We start from the raw sequence: 17,259 nt of genomic DNA on the forward strand, positions 1-17,259 counted from the left end.
GTTCTAAGTCTGACAATGGTTTTAGTTTTCAGTCAGTCTGGCCTTCCTTTATTGGAATTAAAAGCTCCTTCAATATACATTTGGCCATAGCATTTGTGTCCAAAAGGGTGACATTTATATTACTATAAGTGTTGTTGAGATTTCAATACCTTGTCCACTGGCAACCACTGAAGAATGCAGACTTTATTTAACTTTTGAAGCTCATTTAGGCAAATGTGGATTCCCTTGGTGATCTAGGACAGTGATTCCCAACCGGTGGTTCGCGAACCCCTATGGGGTTCGCAGTGTGTGCAGAGGGGGTTCGCGAAAATAATATTGTAATGGCGGATTATTTAAAACACTATTAAAATCAAAAAAAGGAGGGAAAAAAACACAAAAATTAATGAACACACCCACTGTAAAACAGATTGTTCGCTACCTGTTTGTTAAGAAATCTATAATAAATTTCAATATTTTCATTTCTTTTTTCCTTATTTGTTTTTCAAAACTACTTTATCAATATCAAATTATATCAACAATTTTATACATCATAATTTATTCCTCTTATTCAAGTAATCAAATACTATTCTCTTTTTATTACAAACATTTATTTCTATTTAAAACATTTTATCAATGTGATCAGTATCATGTTCTGCTTTATATTTTAAATCAATGCAGCAGTTTTCCCTTCTATGTAATATTTTTTTTTTACAATACAATTGGAAATAAATATCAAATTAAGGCAGTTTACTACAAATTTTAGAATTAGATACTTGTTCACAACCGGGAACTGGGAGAGTAGTGTTCTAATAACTGTCTATTTTGTCTGTCTGTCTGTCGATGTTCATACCTAGTCTTAGCACTTGTAACACTCGAGTGATAGTGATACTGTGACTGTCAAGTTCTCGTGCAAATGATTTAATAATTATTAATTTAATTATTATTATAGCTTATTTTTATTATGGATCGATGGTTAAAAACGGGTCATTTAGAAACGAGACATGATAATCGAGATGATAGTACTAAAAACTGTAGTGAGGTACCGTTTCACCAAACAAAAAAACAAAGGAAATGATGATACATAGCATATTCGGAAACTAAGCGCCGTTTCATTCTAGCACCGTCGCAGCGCTGTGGTAGGCGTCCCGCGCATGCGCACTAGTCTTTCTTGTTCACTGACTTTCAATTGTCGCCTTTTTGGTTGCTCTATGTTGTGTTTTCAGTTTGCTGTGCACAGTCAAAATGTTTAAGACAATTAGTTCTCCTGCTGACTGTGAGATTCGTGCCGTGATTAAATTTTTGAACGCGAGGAATGTTAAACCAGCCAAAATTTATCGTCAAGTGACAGAAGTTTACGGTGAATATGCGATAAGTGATCGAATGGTGAGAAAGCGGGTAAGAATGTTTAATGCACAGGTCGAACAAATGTCCACACCGAGGCTCGGAGTGGTCGGCCTTCTGTTGTCACCGATGATTTGGTAAGGAAAGTTGATGAAACAATTCATGAGAACAGACGCTTCACAATGACAACTCTTTCAGACTCATTTCCACAAATTTCACGTACTGTTTTGTTCGAAATTGTGTCTGACCGCTTGAATTATCGCAAACTGTGTTCCCGATGGGTTCCAAAAATGCTCACTGATGTTCACAAAACAAAGCGATTTGGTAGTGCCCTGACATTTCTCACGCAGTACAGTGATGAGGGAGAAAACTTTTTAAACCAAATTGTGACAGGTGATGAAACTTGGGTGTGTCATTTCACACGAGAATCGAAACGACAATCGATGGAGTGGAGACACACTCATTCTTCGAAAAAAACAAAAGTTCAAAGTGACAATGTCATATGTCATCACCAAAAATCATGTGCACTGTCTTCTGGGATAGAAAAGGCGTTTTGCTTACTGAATTTCTTCCCAGAGGTGAAACCATTAATGCGGTATGATATTGTGAGACTTTAACAAAACTAAGGCATGCCATTCAAAACAAACAAAGAGGAATGCTCAGTAAAGGAATTGTGTTGCTCCATGAATAAGCTCGGCCCCATACTGCTGGTGTCACTCAATCATTAATTCGACAGTTTCATTGGGAGCAGTTCGATCACCCGCCGTACAGCCCGGACTTGGCGCCGTCCGACTATCACTTGTTCCTGCACATGAAGCGCGAGCTTGGTGGCAAGCACTTTGGATCTAACGATGACACGAAAACTGCTGTGGAGTCATGGTTATTGAAACTGATGGGAAGTTTCTTTGATGATGGTATAGAAAAACTGGTCACCCGCTATGACAAGCATTTGATCACTGGGGGAAACTATGTTGAAAAATAGTTTAAGACATGTATTTTCATGTAAAAATAAAATTGGATTCGAAAAAATTGTTTTACTATTTTTTTTCCCTCCAAAACGGTACTAAGTTTTCGAATACGCCTCGTAGAAATGGGAAAAAGTGAAAATATGACAGTGACTATCTACAATTGGGTTTTCATTTTACTGGGGATGAGTCGGAATATAAACCACTTTGTGTTACATGTAACGAAGTTCTTGCCAACAGCAATTTAAAACCATCACTTCTTCGTAGACATATTAAAACAAAACATCCGACACACAAAGATAAACCTCTTGAATATTTCAAAAGAAAATTAGCTGATATAAAAAAGTGTAGCCTTTCTTCTTTCTTGACTTCAGACGAAGATAGTAAAATGGCCCTTGAAGCATCATTTCGAGCAAGTTATAGAATTGCAAGATCGCATACAATAGCAGATAATTTAATTGGCATACACCATGTGCGAAAGATATCGCCAAATGTATGCTTGGGGAAAAGGCAGCAAAGAAAATTGAGCTAGTTCCCTTATCAAACAACACGGTGTCGCGTAGAATTAATGCCTTGGCTAATTATGTGGAGAACGAAATTCTAAAAAGAATAAAATTGAATTATTTTGCAATTCAACTTGACGAACCGACGGATGTAACAAATGCCGCAGTCTTACTTGTCTACGTTAGATTTTTTTTTTACGAATATTGTTCAGGAAGATGTACTATTTGCAAAACCTTTGAAAACCTACACAACTGGAGAAGCGATTTTCGATATGATCAATGGGTATTTTGAAAAGAATGGAATAAGCTGGTCTTATTGTGTGGGCGTGTGTACAGATGGTGCAAAATCAATGGCAGGAAAATGTTCTGGTTTTGTGGCACGGGTGAAGAAGATCAACGAGAAAATTCAATGGACTCATTGTTGTATTCATAGACAAACTTTAGTATGTAAGCGTATTCCTGCAGAGTTATCTACTACTTTAAGTGATGTTGTGAAAATTGTGAACTTTATAAAATAGCGTGCTACAAACTGCCATCTATTCCGTATGCTTCATGAGGATTTTGGAAGTTTCCACGTTTCTTTACTACTTCACACAGAAGTTAGATGGCTTTCCCGTGGTAAAGTTTTGAAGCGTTTGTTTGAATTGAAGTCTGAAGTTCAAGCATTTTTTATTGATCATCCTTTCCCAAAAGATGCAATATATCCACCTCAAACAACTGGATACGTAATCCATTTAAAGGAAATGTAAGTTCAGAAACCTCTCTAAATATATTGGAAAAAGAAAAACTCATAGAAGTTATCTTGTGACAGTTCTCTAGATGGAATTTTTAAAGATCAATCTTTAATTGACTTCTGGCTCAGTATACAAAATGAATATCCTGTTCTGTCAAAAAAAGCCATTGAAATTCTATTACCATTTTGCACAACCTGTGCGAGTAAGGATTTTCAATTATTCTTATCTGAAAGATAAATACAGAAACAGGTTAAATGCAGAACCTGATCTAAAACTGAAATTGTCAGATATTGAGCCTAACTTTGAATTGCTTTATTCTATCAAACAGCCACAAATATCTCATTAAGAGTTTTTCCAAATGTAAAACATAAGAACCAGTTTGTTAAATTTATCTTGTTTACAACTTTCATAGCCATCATTTTAGTCTTATTAATGTTTTATTTAAATGTTTCATGATTAATATAATCAATTATTCTGCAATATGAAAAATATATATTTTATCAAATTTTATTGCTTTTTTTTCCTTACCTGTCATTAACGACTACATAGGGTGTTCGTCAAATTTTTTCGGACCTTTCTTTTGGTTCACGAGGAAAAAAAGGTTGGGAAACACTGATCTAGGACCTTCTATCCAGGATTGCCTATAAAGCTCCCTTTGAGTCACAGAAGACAATGATTCCTTTTGCTAAATCAGAAATGGGAAGGGATCTATACATGTCAAGTGCCTCTACTATTGCCAGATGCTTACAAGTGAAATCTGAGACAATGGGGAGGGGAGGGAGCTCCAGCACCAATTTTTATGTATCAACACTAAAATTATCGCCTGGGGTAGTCAGAAATACTCCAGAACCTCCATTAGTGCTTGTCTCATCTGATGAACCATCGGTATAAGTGTGTACAAAGTCCTCTTTTGGATACTGTTCAAGTATCCTGATACTTTTCATTTTAATGATACCATTCAATTCCTTTTTATTGCAGGGCTCTAGTACATTGAGTATTATTTTAGATTTCATAAGAAAGCATGGATGGAAATCTTGGCTCTTGGAAGATAGAAAATTTGTTGTGATCAAGGCTGAAAACTGCTCTAATATTTTTGTAAAATAGCATAGGAGATGAATTTTTCAGTCTAATACTGCCATTATAATTTTCAAAGGTTTTTCTTGCAATGTGTTCTGGTAGACAGCTTCTTTCCTTGTTTGTAAATTTTATTACATTACATTGTCTCCTTTTTCCGAGGCTTTTGAGGCCACATTCCTGAATTACTTTTAAATTATTGGTGGAAGATACTGCACTGGTAATGTCTTTTGTGACCTTTGCCTGGACACTCAAGATGGTTCCCAAGATGGTTTTGGAAGTGTGAGTCCAGAAGCATACTCCATGATTGACCTAATTAGTGACGTGCATATGTTGTTCTAAGTGGCTTAGGAAAAGTTTCCCACTTTGTTCCGCAAAGACTTTTAATGATTCTTGTTCATTTCAGAGCTCTGCTAGGACAGGTTTTGACATGCTCAGTATGGTCTGATGCATACTAGGGCATTCAAACTGACCCTATTTTCTATTTATTATTGGAGATCAATATAAAAGCTGGGAAAAGACTTTTGGGAATGTATACAATAAAACACTATTTAACAGAAATGGTAGAAAAAATAATATTGAATTATTGAATCCAAAAATTAGTCACATCCAATTCTCTAAATAGTAACTCATTAATTAAAAATAACTACATATTTTATAATGCAAATAGGCAATCTTCATACACTGCAAGAAAAAATAGTGGATTCTAAAATCTTGTGATACTTCCATAAGTATAAAGAAAAGAATCATTAATGATTTCATACATTGAATAAAAACAAATACAGAACATCTCAAAATTTGTAACTTAATTATCACTGATGTTCAAAAAGGGAGTTTCTGAGGAAATCTCCAAGTTACAAGATAATATTAGTTTTCCTCCCCACTCCCCAATTTCTCATTTTTATAAGGTTGTCCTCTTTTATGAGAAAGATTTTTCAAATGTTCAAATACAGTATTATTTATTTTCATTCCCCCCCTTTTTTTTGGGAAATATTACTTATGACTAGTACATTTTTGTACAATTATATATTTATACTTAATAAATGAAAAATTAAAAAAAAAAAAAAAAAAAAAAGATTTTTGCAGTTTATTTTATGTTTATTTGAAATTTATTCAGTTATAATATTATGAAAATGATGAAGTTAAGCCATTTCGATTTTTAAAACAAATAAGCCTGAACACTTGTTATTTGAAAAACATGTTAAGTGATATAGCTCTGCCACAAGTAGTTAGAATTGTGGCGGAGTACTTGCATTCCTACAAGAATATTTGTATTTTAACATTTGCATGCAGTATCCATGTTTGCTGCGATGTACCCGTGCCCACTTGCTATAGCGTGAGTATAAAGACTTGAACTTTTTGCCGAGAGACTCATTTGCACTTTTACTTCACTGCTCCTGTTTGTTCATGATCAACATTTGACATCAGCTTATCATCATGTATTTTATTTCATATTTTACCTTTTAATTTTTAATAAAGTTAATTTTATGGTTTATTGAAGTCTTTGGCCTTCCATTTAATGAATCTTCTGACAAGCTTGGAGTATAGTGGCTAAATCACTGCCACAGAATAAATACAGTTACTCAAATTGTTATTTCAATTCTAAAATTTGTGTCATGTATCAAGAACATTAGGAACTAAACTGCTCTTTATATGTAAAAACAGTTATTGCTGACAAAATTAAAATCACAAATTCTACTACTGAATTAAGAACAAAATATTTTGCAATGGTAACTACTGCTAAATAAAAATTATAATAATTAAATATATGTTGAAGAAAAATATTATGAAATACAAAAAGCATTCATCAATGTTCTAGTCATGTACAATGACATTCTATATTTCACAAGCACAAATTATTCAACTATTCTATTATTTTACTTCAAATTCTTCTGAAATAGTGTTTTTACTTTCTTTATTAGTTGTGTGTTCTAATACTCACTGTTTATAAAGATTCATGGAAGTGACAGTACATTATATACGAGAGTTGGAACTTTAATAGTGGCAACACAGCTGAAAAAACGCTATGCAACAAAACCAAAGAATATCGCGTATACCACACGTGAACTACATACCTACCTTACATCTCGGCAAAAAGACTCGTCCTGCCTACGTCACGCGCATGCGGAGTGACGCGAAGAATGGATCCTTGTATTAGCTCGCGGTCTAAAGTAAGTGTTGTCAGGATGTTTTCAAAACAAGAACAACGATGCTGGATAAAAATTGAATGTGCCAGAGGTCGTACAGCACGATAGTGTCATCAAGGGCTTCAAGAGGCTTGCGGGGAATCTGCATTGCCTTACAGAACTGTAGCAAGATGGGTGAAAGCATTCAATGAAGGACGCCAATATGTGGCAGACATGCTGCGGCCAGGTCGTCCGAGTGTCAGCGATGCAGACGTGCAAGCTGTTGCCGCACTAATGGACAGTGATCGCCACCAACGTGATTCGTCAGCTGGCCGGACAAACAAGATTAGCGCGTATGACTGTGCTGCACATTCTGAAGGAACGCCTGTCCATGAGAAAAATTGCTTCACGATGGGTTCCACATTAATTGACGGAAATGCAGAAATGGCTACGATACGATGCTGCCCGAACCCACCTGGAGCGCTATGAGCACGAAGGAGATGCTTTTTTACGCCGTATCATTATGCTGGATGAGACTTGGGCCCGATCGTACTAGCCACACTGAATGCCAATCAAACGAATGGCGTCATCACGGGTCACCACAACGTTCGAAATTTCGTCAGAACCCCAGCAATGTGAAAGTTATGGTGATCCTCGTGTACGACTGTGATGGTGTCATCCTAACGCATACCGTTCCCCCACGGCAGACCGTCACTGCACAGTATTACTGCTCATTTTTGGAGCACAATCTCCGACCAGCTTTGAGAAAAAAACGGTGACACTTTCTGCAGAACGCTTCTCTCATTTTGCATAACAATGCTCAGCCGCATGCAGCGCAAGCTGTGACTGATTTGTTCAAGCGATGGGGCTGGGAAGTGCTTTACACTCCACCATACTCCCCAGATCTAACTAATCCCTTGTGACTATGACTTAATTCCTAAGATGAAGGAGCCACTTCATGGCACTCGCTTCCAAACTGTTCCTGAGATTCTTGCGGCAGTAGACCGGTCCACATTCAAACTATCAACAAAACAGGCGCTTGGTATTCTGTGACTTCCACATCGTTGGAAACGGGTTGTACACTTTTTTATTTCTTGTAAATAAATAGTTGCCACTATTAAAGTTCCAACCCTCGTACAATCAGAATGTTTTTTAATAAAATAAAAATTTTATTCTTAAGAGCTATTCCTTTATATAGATTAAACAAATAAGCAACTATTTCTAATAAAAATTATAAGCTTACTTCTTGAAGCCAATGACCTTCAATATTAAACTTCAAATAAATACAAGCTTCACCTAAATTTGAGAGACTAGATGAGCGGATTCTTGGATCTTCATGTTTTGCACCAATCAAATATGTATGCAACATTTGTTCCTTATATTTATATACAAACTCTCCTAGAAATACAAAAATTTTTTAAAGCAACACTTTTTATTGCTTAATATAAAATCATAAGGAATTTAAATTATAAGGGAAAATAAAGAAAAATTATTTAACCCTTTCGTGGGCCATTTATTTCTCTTTTGAATTTCTCCCTTTTTTTATGTTTTATTATCAACTAAACAATAGCATTTAAGGAAATATATTTTATTTTGCCAAATTTTTTGTTTACATTTAAATTCTAGGGGTGGGAAGTATACTTCCCACGAGACCTTTTATGGTCATAGAGAAAATGCAATGTAAAGGCGATTATTTGCCGTGAAAAGATGAGAAACATGTTGCAATGCACAAGGGTACATCACATACTGCACACATATAGCGGATCCTCTTTTCTTGGGCCTTTGTGCTACATTTCCTACATCGTCTATAGTTGGAAGCCATCTTTGGCATATGATTTCCCACATTGGCTAAGCGTATATCACTGCACACCGTTTTACTTGGAAGCTAGCAGGACGGACTCTCTTTTTTCGAGGAATATCCGTCTGTTAGTTGACGAGCTAATGCTATACGGAATGTTAGCTGGTCTAAACTTCTGTTTCTCTTGTTTACTTGCCACAGCATAAAACTATTTACGATGCCAAGATCAGTAGGAAAATACAAAATACGACGCCACCATTCTACAGATCTTCTTCCCATTTGGTATCTTTCTTTTCTTTGATCGAAGCAATCAACCCCTTCCATGATATCGTTATACACGGCAACAGCTTTAAGGCAAGGTACTTCAGTTTTAGTACCATCCTTTTTTGTACGATTTACAGATGTAATAATCGCTGAATTGTGTGCAGTAGTCAACAATGTAACAGCCTTTTTGTCCATCCACTTTATTGCAGCAACACCTTCCTTAGCTAGGAACATTGATTTCTCCCTTTGTAGTTTGTTATTAGCCTACAGTATTGGTGGAAGATCCTTCCTTTGTGGCCTCACAGTCCCCACAGAAAACAGACCACTTATAAGTAAACTTTTTGCAAGCCTAAAAGATGTCAAATAGTTATCATAGGCTATAAGATGACCTGTCTGCTTCACATCTTCCGTTAGTTTAGTTATTAGTGTTTTCCCTAAGCTCAATATTTTATCCTTATTATCAGAAGTTTCTTTTCCACAATAAATTTCAAATTTTTGAATATATCCAGTCTTACAGTCTGCTAAACACCACACCTTGTAACTTCTTTTTATAGTCTTCATTGGCATATACTGCTTCAATGAAGTTCTCCCTTTGAAAGCTATCATACGTTCGTCTATTCATAATGTTGATGAAGGTTCATAGACTTTAGGTGTGGAATCATTGAGCTGTGAGAGGATTGGTCTGACTTTATGGAATTTATCAAGCCCAAGTTGCCCACATGGATTTGTGCTGTTATCGTTTACATGTAAAGTCTCAGTTATTTTTTGAACCTCTTTGCGATTATTATTCTTGCTACTGATTGAACATTGAGAATAGGGTCTGTGCTCCAGTATTTTTTCAGTTCAGGCAATTGATGTATACCCATGAGTATATGCATACCTACACATGCTTTCAATTCTTCTGATGTGATTTCTTTCCAGTTCAGGATAATGTCTTTTGTGGTATGACCCAATCTCTTCCTTTTCTTAGGCTGCTTTGCATATGAGTTTCGTCAACAATATTCTGTAAAATTTCCTCAGTAAAAATCATGCCAAAATAATCCTTTTCTTTCTCAGTAGAATTGAATGATACTTTCAAATGTATTTTCAAAAATATTCTAATTTTTTCAACATACCTATTGCACATGGCTTTCATACATGATGCAATAGCATTTTCACTTTTCACCCATTATTTATTGTTCAATATTATATAGTTACTGCAGAAATATACAAAATAAGAGAACGTTATTATAATAAAAACAGTGTTTACTTACATTTGTAGCAGAATCGTATAGCAATGCAAATGTCAAATCAAAACAGATGTCTCAGTGGAACAGATCTCATACAACGCGTTCGAATTTTCAAAACAAATGTGCTAATTCTGTTTTCAATCGATTGAACACAGATGGCATCACTATACTGGAGTGGGAATTAGAGTTCCCAACGTTATAATACCAAAGCCAATATATTATAGCGGATTTTGCACTTCCCACAGGTGTATTTCCCAGGATCATGTAAGTGGGAAGTAACCTTCCCACGGCCCATGAAAGGGTTAACTTATTTTAAAAATCAACAATATCGTTTTAAATATATAATTTTTTTAAGAAAAAAAGCAATATAAAAAGTTAAAATGCAAGAACACACAAAGCATAACCAAAACAATTACAAAGAATGCAGAACTTTCTCAGAAGATATACTGTTCTATACAAGATACTTGGAAAATTCACAAGTAAATTTTAATATTCACTTCCAAGACATTGAAAATTTGAATATGCTAGCATTGCTCGTAGAACCACTGAATTGTGATATATATATCTTATCTTGATATTATGATGCAGAAAGAATTCATTGTACAGAAAGTGAATGTTCAAGAGCAAGTCTTACTCAAAACACATGGGTTAATTAAGTTTAAGAGTTTAAAATAATCCTAGAAAATTATTCCGAAACAGAAGTTGTTGCCAAACAACTTTATGAACCCTTCCTTCTTCTCCCCTAGTAGAAGCTGTAAAGTCAAAAATTTACTATGGAAAAAGAGAAGCACGTTAAATGTTTTTGAATGAGGTGGTATAAAATTTAAGCAATTTTATGCCAAATATTACAAACATTGCACAGACATCATTGCATTCATTAAAATTGAACTTTTGTACCATTAGAAACCGTGATTTTCTGAAAACTTATATATATTTGTAAGATTAATAATAATAATAATATAAAAAATAATAAAACATAAATCTAATAAACTATTTTTTTAAACTTTCGTTTATATCTTTTTGTCTAATTGTTAAGTTATTTATATGCAATTATTTATATTATGGTTATGCATACCTGCCAACCTCTAAAGATAAAAATTCAGAAGATTTCTCCCCCAAATTCAGAAGATTTCTCCAAAATTCAGAAGAACACGAAGAATTAATATCATGCTTTGATATTAAAAAAATAACAATTTATACAAATAGAAAAAAGAAAATTGTACTTACATTAGTAAATCTCAATTAAGTAGTAACTAAAAAAATTATTAGGAAACATAAAACAAGAACTTAATGTTACACAAAAAAATTATTGCAATGAATTTAGAGTGCATTTTTTGGCTTTAGCCAAAAATTCTTTGGAAAATTTCCTGTCACAACAATTAGTTTCCTCATAACATTTAGCAATTAAAATGTTTTCTAGAGTTTTTGGTGAAATTGAAAAACGAAACATAGTTTTGTTTTTCTTCACAACACTGAAGACTCTCTCGCACTCAGCATTACTGTGTGGAATTACGAGAATAGCAAATAAAACTCTTGCTAGTCTATCATATTTTGGTGTTCCATCAGCTCTTTTTATTCTTTTTAAGGTACCAACGAGGACATCAAATCTATCTTCTCCAGAACAGCGCTTAGCAGCACGTTGTGTTCGATGAGGAATGCAGTAAACAAACACTCTGCCAAAATGACATCGGCATCCGAATTCGTAGCGGAATTTGAAAAAAAAATCATCCACTTTCTTTGACGTTGTCGAAGCTGAAGCATTAACTTCATGCTTTTTTAGACTTAACATGCTTCACAATGTCGCTTCTTCCACCGTGACTTATTATGAAGTCACACACGCACACGTTGCAAAATGCACAGTTATTTCCTTTGAAGGATTCTTTAATTGTTAGAAATTCGGCTTTGTAGGCAGGCTGAAAATATTGAGAATACGGTTTTTTTTAAACTCATTTCATAACAACGACGTATTATGAAAATTCGTAGCATGTGCAAAGAAAAAAAGAAAAAAAAACAGAACGCGAAAATCCACGCTCGCTGAGTAATTCCCTTGCTTCTGAAGCGAACGCGCAAAAAATAATCTGGCGTACACAAAGAGTGGGAGAAACAAGTTCAGCGCATTGGATTGACTGGTTAAGCGGCGAGTTGGGAGAAACCGCAGGTTACTGCATTCGAAGTAGTCGGTAGTTTGCGGTAAAACACGATGCAATTGGCGAAAAATTCTAAAATTTTAACAAAAATCACTAAAATCACTTGAAAAACGAAAAAAATCGTAAAAAATGGATTACGATCATAAAATTGTAAAGACAAACCCATTTTCGTAAAAATTACGAAAAATTCGTAAAAGTTGGCAGGTATGGTTATATTATATTCTATATATAACAGTGTAAAATGCAAGGGATCAATGGAAGTAAAAGGTTGGGAATATCTGGGCTAAATAAAACTGTTCTTGGACCTTCTGATTACATGCAATAAACTCATGTAAATAATATCTACAAAATAATGTTCATATTTCATCAACTCTTTCAACCTTAATCTGACAGTAGTATTAATTCCCACATATTGCTATGGTTGCTTTTTCATCTCAATAAAATTACAATATATATATATATATATATATATACGAGGGTTGGAACTTTAATAGTGACAACTATTTATTTACAAGGAATACAAAAGTTATTCATGTCACCATGTTTTACAGTCCTTCAATATAGTCGCCAGCATTGTGTACCCGTTTCCGTTGATAGTTTGAATGGACCGGTCTACTGCCACAAGAATCTCAGGAACAGTCTGGAAGCGAAAGCCACGAAGTGCTTCCTTCATCTTAGGAATTAAGTCATAGTCACAAGAGCTTAGATCTGGGGAGTATGGTGGATGGTAAAGCACTTCCCAGCTCCATCGCTTGAACAAATCAATCACAGCTTGCGCTGCATGCGGCCGAGCATTGTCATGCAAAATGAGAGGAGCGTTCTGCAGAAAGTGTCGCCATTTTTTTCTCAAAGCTGGTCGGAGATTGTGCTCCAAAAACGAGCAGTAATACTGCGCAGTGACGGTCTGCTGTGGGGGAACGGTATGCGTTAGGATGACACCATCACAGTCGTACATGAGAATCACCATAACTTTCACATTGCTGGGGTTCTGACGAAATTTCGAACGTCGTGGTGACCTGTGATGACGCCATTCGTTTGATTGGCATTTCAGTTCTGGCTGGTACCATCTGGCCCAAGTCTCATCCAATGTAATGATACGGCGTAAAAAAAAGCATCTCCTTCGCGCTCATAGCGCTCCAGGTGGGTTCGGGCAGCATCGTATTGTAGCCATTTCTGCATTTCCGTCAATTGATGTGGAACCCATCGTGAAGCAATTTTTCTCATGGACAGGCGTTCCTTCAGAATGTGCAGCACAGTCATATGCGCTAATCTTGTTTGTCTGGCCAGCTGATGAATGTTTGGCGGCGATCACTGCGGCAACAGCTTGCACGTCTGCATCGCTGACACTCGGATGACCTGGCCGCAGCATGTCTGCCACGTTTTGCCGTACTTCATTGAATGCTTTCACCCATCTTGCTATGGTTCTGTAAGGCAATGCAGATTCCCCGCAAGCCTCTTGAAGCCCTTGATGATACTGTCGTGCTGTACGACCTCTGGCACATTCAATTTTTATCCAACAACGTTGTTCTTGTTTTGAAAACATCCTGACAACACTTACTTTAGACCGCGAGCTAATACAAGGATCCGTTTTTCGCGTCACTCCGCTCGCACGTGACGTAGGCAGAGAGGTAAGGTAGGTATGTAGTTCACGTGTGGTATACGCGATATTCTTTGGTTTTGTTGCGTAGCATTTTTTCAGCTGTGTTGCCACTATTAAAGTTCCAGCCCTCATATAATACAAAGTATATTATGCCCTGTTTCAAAATTTCCATCAGCTTTATGCATCTGCAGCTTTTCAATAAAAATTCATGACGGTGTTTTAATGATGATTATGCATTCAGCAACCTGGTGTCAAGTTAGATGAGTGTATTCTTGAATCAGAGATTATTTTATCAACTTGATTATTGTCTGTTGATATGAAAATTAATCCAGCCATGGAATTTTTTCTAGTGACGATTTCGCCTGCTGGTGTTTAATAATTAATGGAAACGCATATGAGGGTTACCTGCCCAAGGGCATGTGAGAGTTACCTGCCCAATGCTATCATAGATTTTTTTAAGGAAAATTGTCTCCTACTATTTTACTCTTGAAGAAAATCACAAAAACTCACACAGCTTGTTTGTAAGGATGCAAAACTGTGCTTAACTATATCAAACAGTGATAAATAGATGTATCCATTCATAAAAGTTTACTACAATATTCAAAAGCTTGTTTTACGAGATCCATCAGATTTCAAATTGTAAAAAACAAAGAATTCTAGATAGAAAACTAATTTCGTCTACTGTCTTGCCTAACCAATATGCTGATGAGACTTAAAACTTCAAGCTCAACATCACTCAATACTGTCTTTTATCTAATTTGTGAGTTCACAATTTAATTAGTCAGCTTCCTTATGTACAAATTTTACAAATGGAAAGTTGCAAGTGAATTTAGAAATATTTTTGGTGATTCAGCTTATCAGATTCTCTGCCTAAATTGATTCTTACTCTGTTTTTCTATTAGATTCTTCCATCTTCATATTTTTATGTGATATTAAATGCTTAAAAGGTTCAGCATTAATTAACACTCCCCTCCCTCCCAAAATAACTAGCATTATTTTTATTCCCCGGCTTTCTTTCTTCACAAGATATTTCCTCTAAGATGGTGAGACAAGACAAATTATTAAATAAACTTTTCTAAAGAAAACAATATATTTAAAAGCTGCACAAAAATATCATTAAATGATTCTACATCAACCATAAGAAAAATACAAGCAATATTTAGCAAAAATTGGAAGCAGAGAAAAATATGTATAATACATACCTAACAGACGACAAATTTTCAATAAAACCTCTCCAATTTTTAATATGACCTCACATGCTTTTTTACCAGGGTTTTGAAATTCCTTTAATAAAGTAGGAAGAACCAATTCTACATCACAATCAGCAAGTAATGACAAACCTTGGATGGCTGGTAAATAAATGTAAGAGTCTTCATCCTCAAGATTTTCCTTTAAAAAAAATATATTACAATTTCATTTTCAGACACACAGAATGGGAAAAAAAAAACTTTTTTGTTGTATCAATATATTACATATTTATTAATAGTAAAGAAAAAGAATTCTGAAGATTGATTTCTTTTACATGAGTGCTAAATAAAATATTCACTCAACAATGGCTACATTATCACTGTAATTTTAAGAGATTATCCCATTCTCTTGTGCAAGCTCATATGGTGTTAAGTTGAGCACATCCAGCTAGCAACTAGATCTGAGGCTCAAACCCTGCAGAGGGCACCATATATTTATCACATATCCTGGTAACAGTCTTTATAGTGATGCGTGAACTAAAATATGTTGGTCAGTAATTCATCATTGTTGTGTCGCGAATTGTTAGGTGTAGTCATGTTTTGTTTTAAGTTATCAATAATTAAGTATTGTGAAGGGGGTAGTTTTAGATTGGGTCAAAAGAAGAGTGCTGTATAGTGTAACAAGTATTTATTAACAGGTTTAAGTTACACACGAACATTACAGAGCAAGAGTCTGATACAACCTATCAAGTGGGACGCTTGGCTTTTATTGAAGTACTTCTCTGGCTACTTCACCACAGGGCAGCCTTGTTGTCACAGTTAGTCCAACAGTTTATGTTAAAGGATTGGTTACAAACTCCCCGTCTGGCTCAGCTGACGTCCCGGAAAAGAGAACTGGAGGATTTGGGAGCTCTTCTAACATTGTCTCTAGTCTCAGTTTTTTTGGTTTCCTGGGCAAGGGGACCTCCCTTTGGAGCACTGTACGGAATCACACGTTATTGATTATTTCAGGAATGCAAAGTAACTTTTGGCAGTCTACCTCTCTTCCTGAGTGGAAGAATGGGAGAAGTAGACGAGTCTTTGAAAGGTGTTAGTGCAGACGTATAGCATGTTCCTAAGGGTTCTGATGGTTTATGAAGGCTTGAAATGACATAGGAAGTAGGTGATTTCTGTGTCATTACCAAGTACGGACTGTAATGCTTTGGTATGAACGTTGAAGTCTTTTTTTTTTTTTTTTTTTTTTTTTTTGGCATTGCTAACGGGATGTAAATTGACCCATACCTTATCACCTGGTGAATTCCTTTATCATATTGCTTTTTACGTTGATCTTGCTTTATTTCGATACGCTCTCGTATGTCCTTTGTAATAGTTGCGAATCGTTTAAGATAAGGGGTAATTTCAGGAACAAAGTTATCATTTTCAACCACAGCTTTGAAATCGTGAACAACGTCGTCGACAGTCCTCAGCTCTTTTCCAAACATTAGGAATGCTGGTGTATGGCCTGTAATGTCACAGACGGCCGTATTCATAGCAAAGCGAATAACTGGGAGTTTCGAATGCCAGTTATCATGCGCATTTCCTACAAAGATTGGAAGACGAGGTTTTAAGTCTCTATTTTTCAGTTCCACAGGATTTGACTGAGGAAAGTAAACTGGTATCAAGTTTTGATTGATATTTAATGTGCAGCAAACTTGTTACATGACTGCACTGATAAACTGGGTGCCGTTATCACTGATGATTCTTCGTGATACACCATGCTGCATGAATACTTCTTCGATGAGGGTTATAGCGCAGTCGCGTGCTATAACTTGAGCAAGAGGAAATAATTCAACCTATCGCGTAGCACAGTCTTCGACAATGAAGATCCATTGTTTTCCAGTGTCAGTTTTTGACAGTGGCCCAAACAAATCAATAGATATGATCTCAAAATGTTGAGAATAGACAGGAGTTCTTAGCAGTCCAGCTGGCTTTTGGTTGGTAGCCTTGTAGCGGTTGCATTCAGGACAGCTTTTCACATAGTCGGATATATACTTTTTCATCCCAGTCCAATAATAGCATCTGGCAATTCTTTGGAATGTTCCTTCCTCTCCATCAGGACTAAAGAGAAGGGCTAGCTCATAGAGTGTTTCCCCCTGAAACATGCAGTGAGGAGTGATGACGTAGCAATGATGCCACTGAGCGCGGAGGTGCAATTGACAACATAGAAATTAGCGTTTTAAATTTGAAGAACCAGTGTTTAAAATGAGCTGTGTGTGAAAGATAGCTATAATTTGGAAGAGACAATGTTACTGCAGTATGCATTTTACACTGAA

At 35.7% G+C, this 17,259-nt stretch overlaps 1 protein-coding gene across 3 annotated transcripts in view; it reads right to left on the reverse strand.

Annotated features, from left to right (window-relative positions):
- Positions 1-17,259, reverse strand: part of Tango6 (transport and golgi organization 6) — a 139,077-nt gene that overhangs the window by 14,985 nt on the left and 106,833 nt on the right. For 2 of the 3 annotated variants that reach the window (XM_035367382.2, XM_035367383.2), the window contains 2 exons: positions 14,963-15,149; positions 7,966-8,120 (listed from right to left, as the gene is read on the reverse strand). In XM_035367382.2, the coding sequence (XP_035223273.2) occupies positions 7,966-8,120; positions 14,963-15,149 (342 nt within the window). The remainder of the gene's footprint in view (positions 1-7,965; positions 8,121-14,962; positions 15,150-17,259) is intronic. The other variant, XR_004759362.2, reaches the window with a different exon arrangement.

This window comes from Stegodyphus dumicola, chromosome 3 (assembly GCF_044657685.1).
Source record: "Stegodyphus dumicola isolate Sdum_Otavi_A_Nest chromosome 3, ASM4465768v1".
NCBI lineage: Eukaryota > Metazoa > Arthropoda > Arachnida > Araneae > Eresidae > Stegodyphus > Stegodyphus dumicola.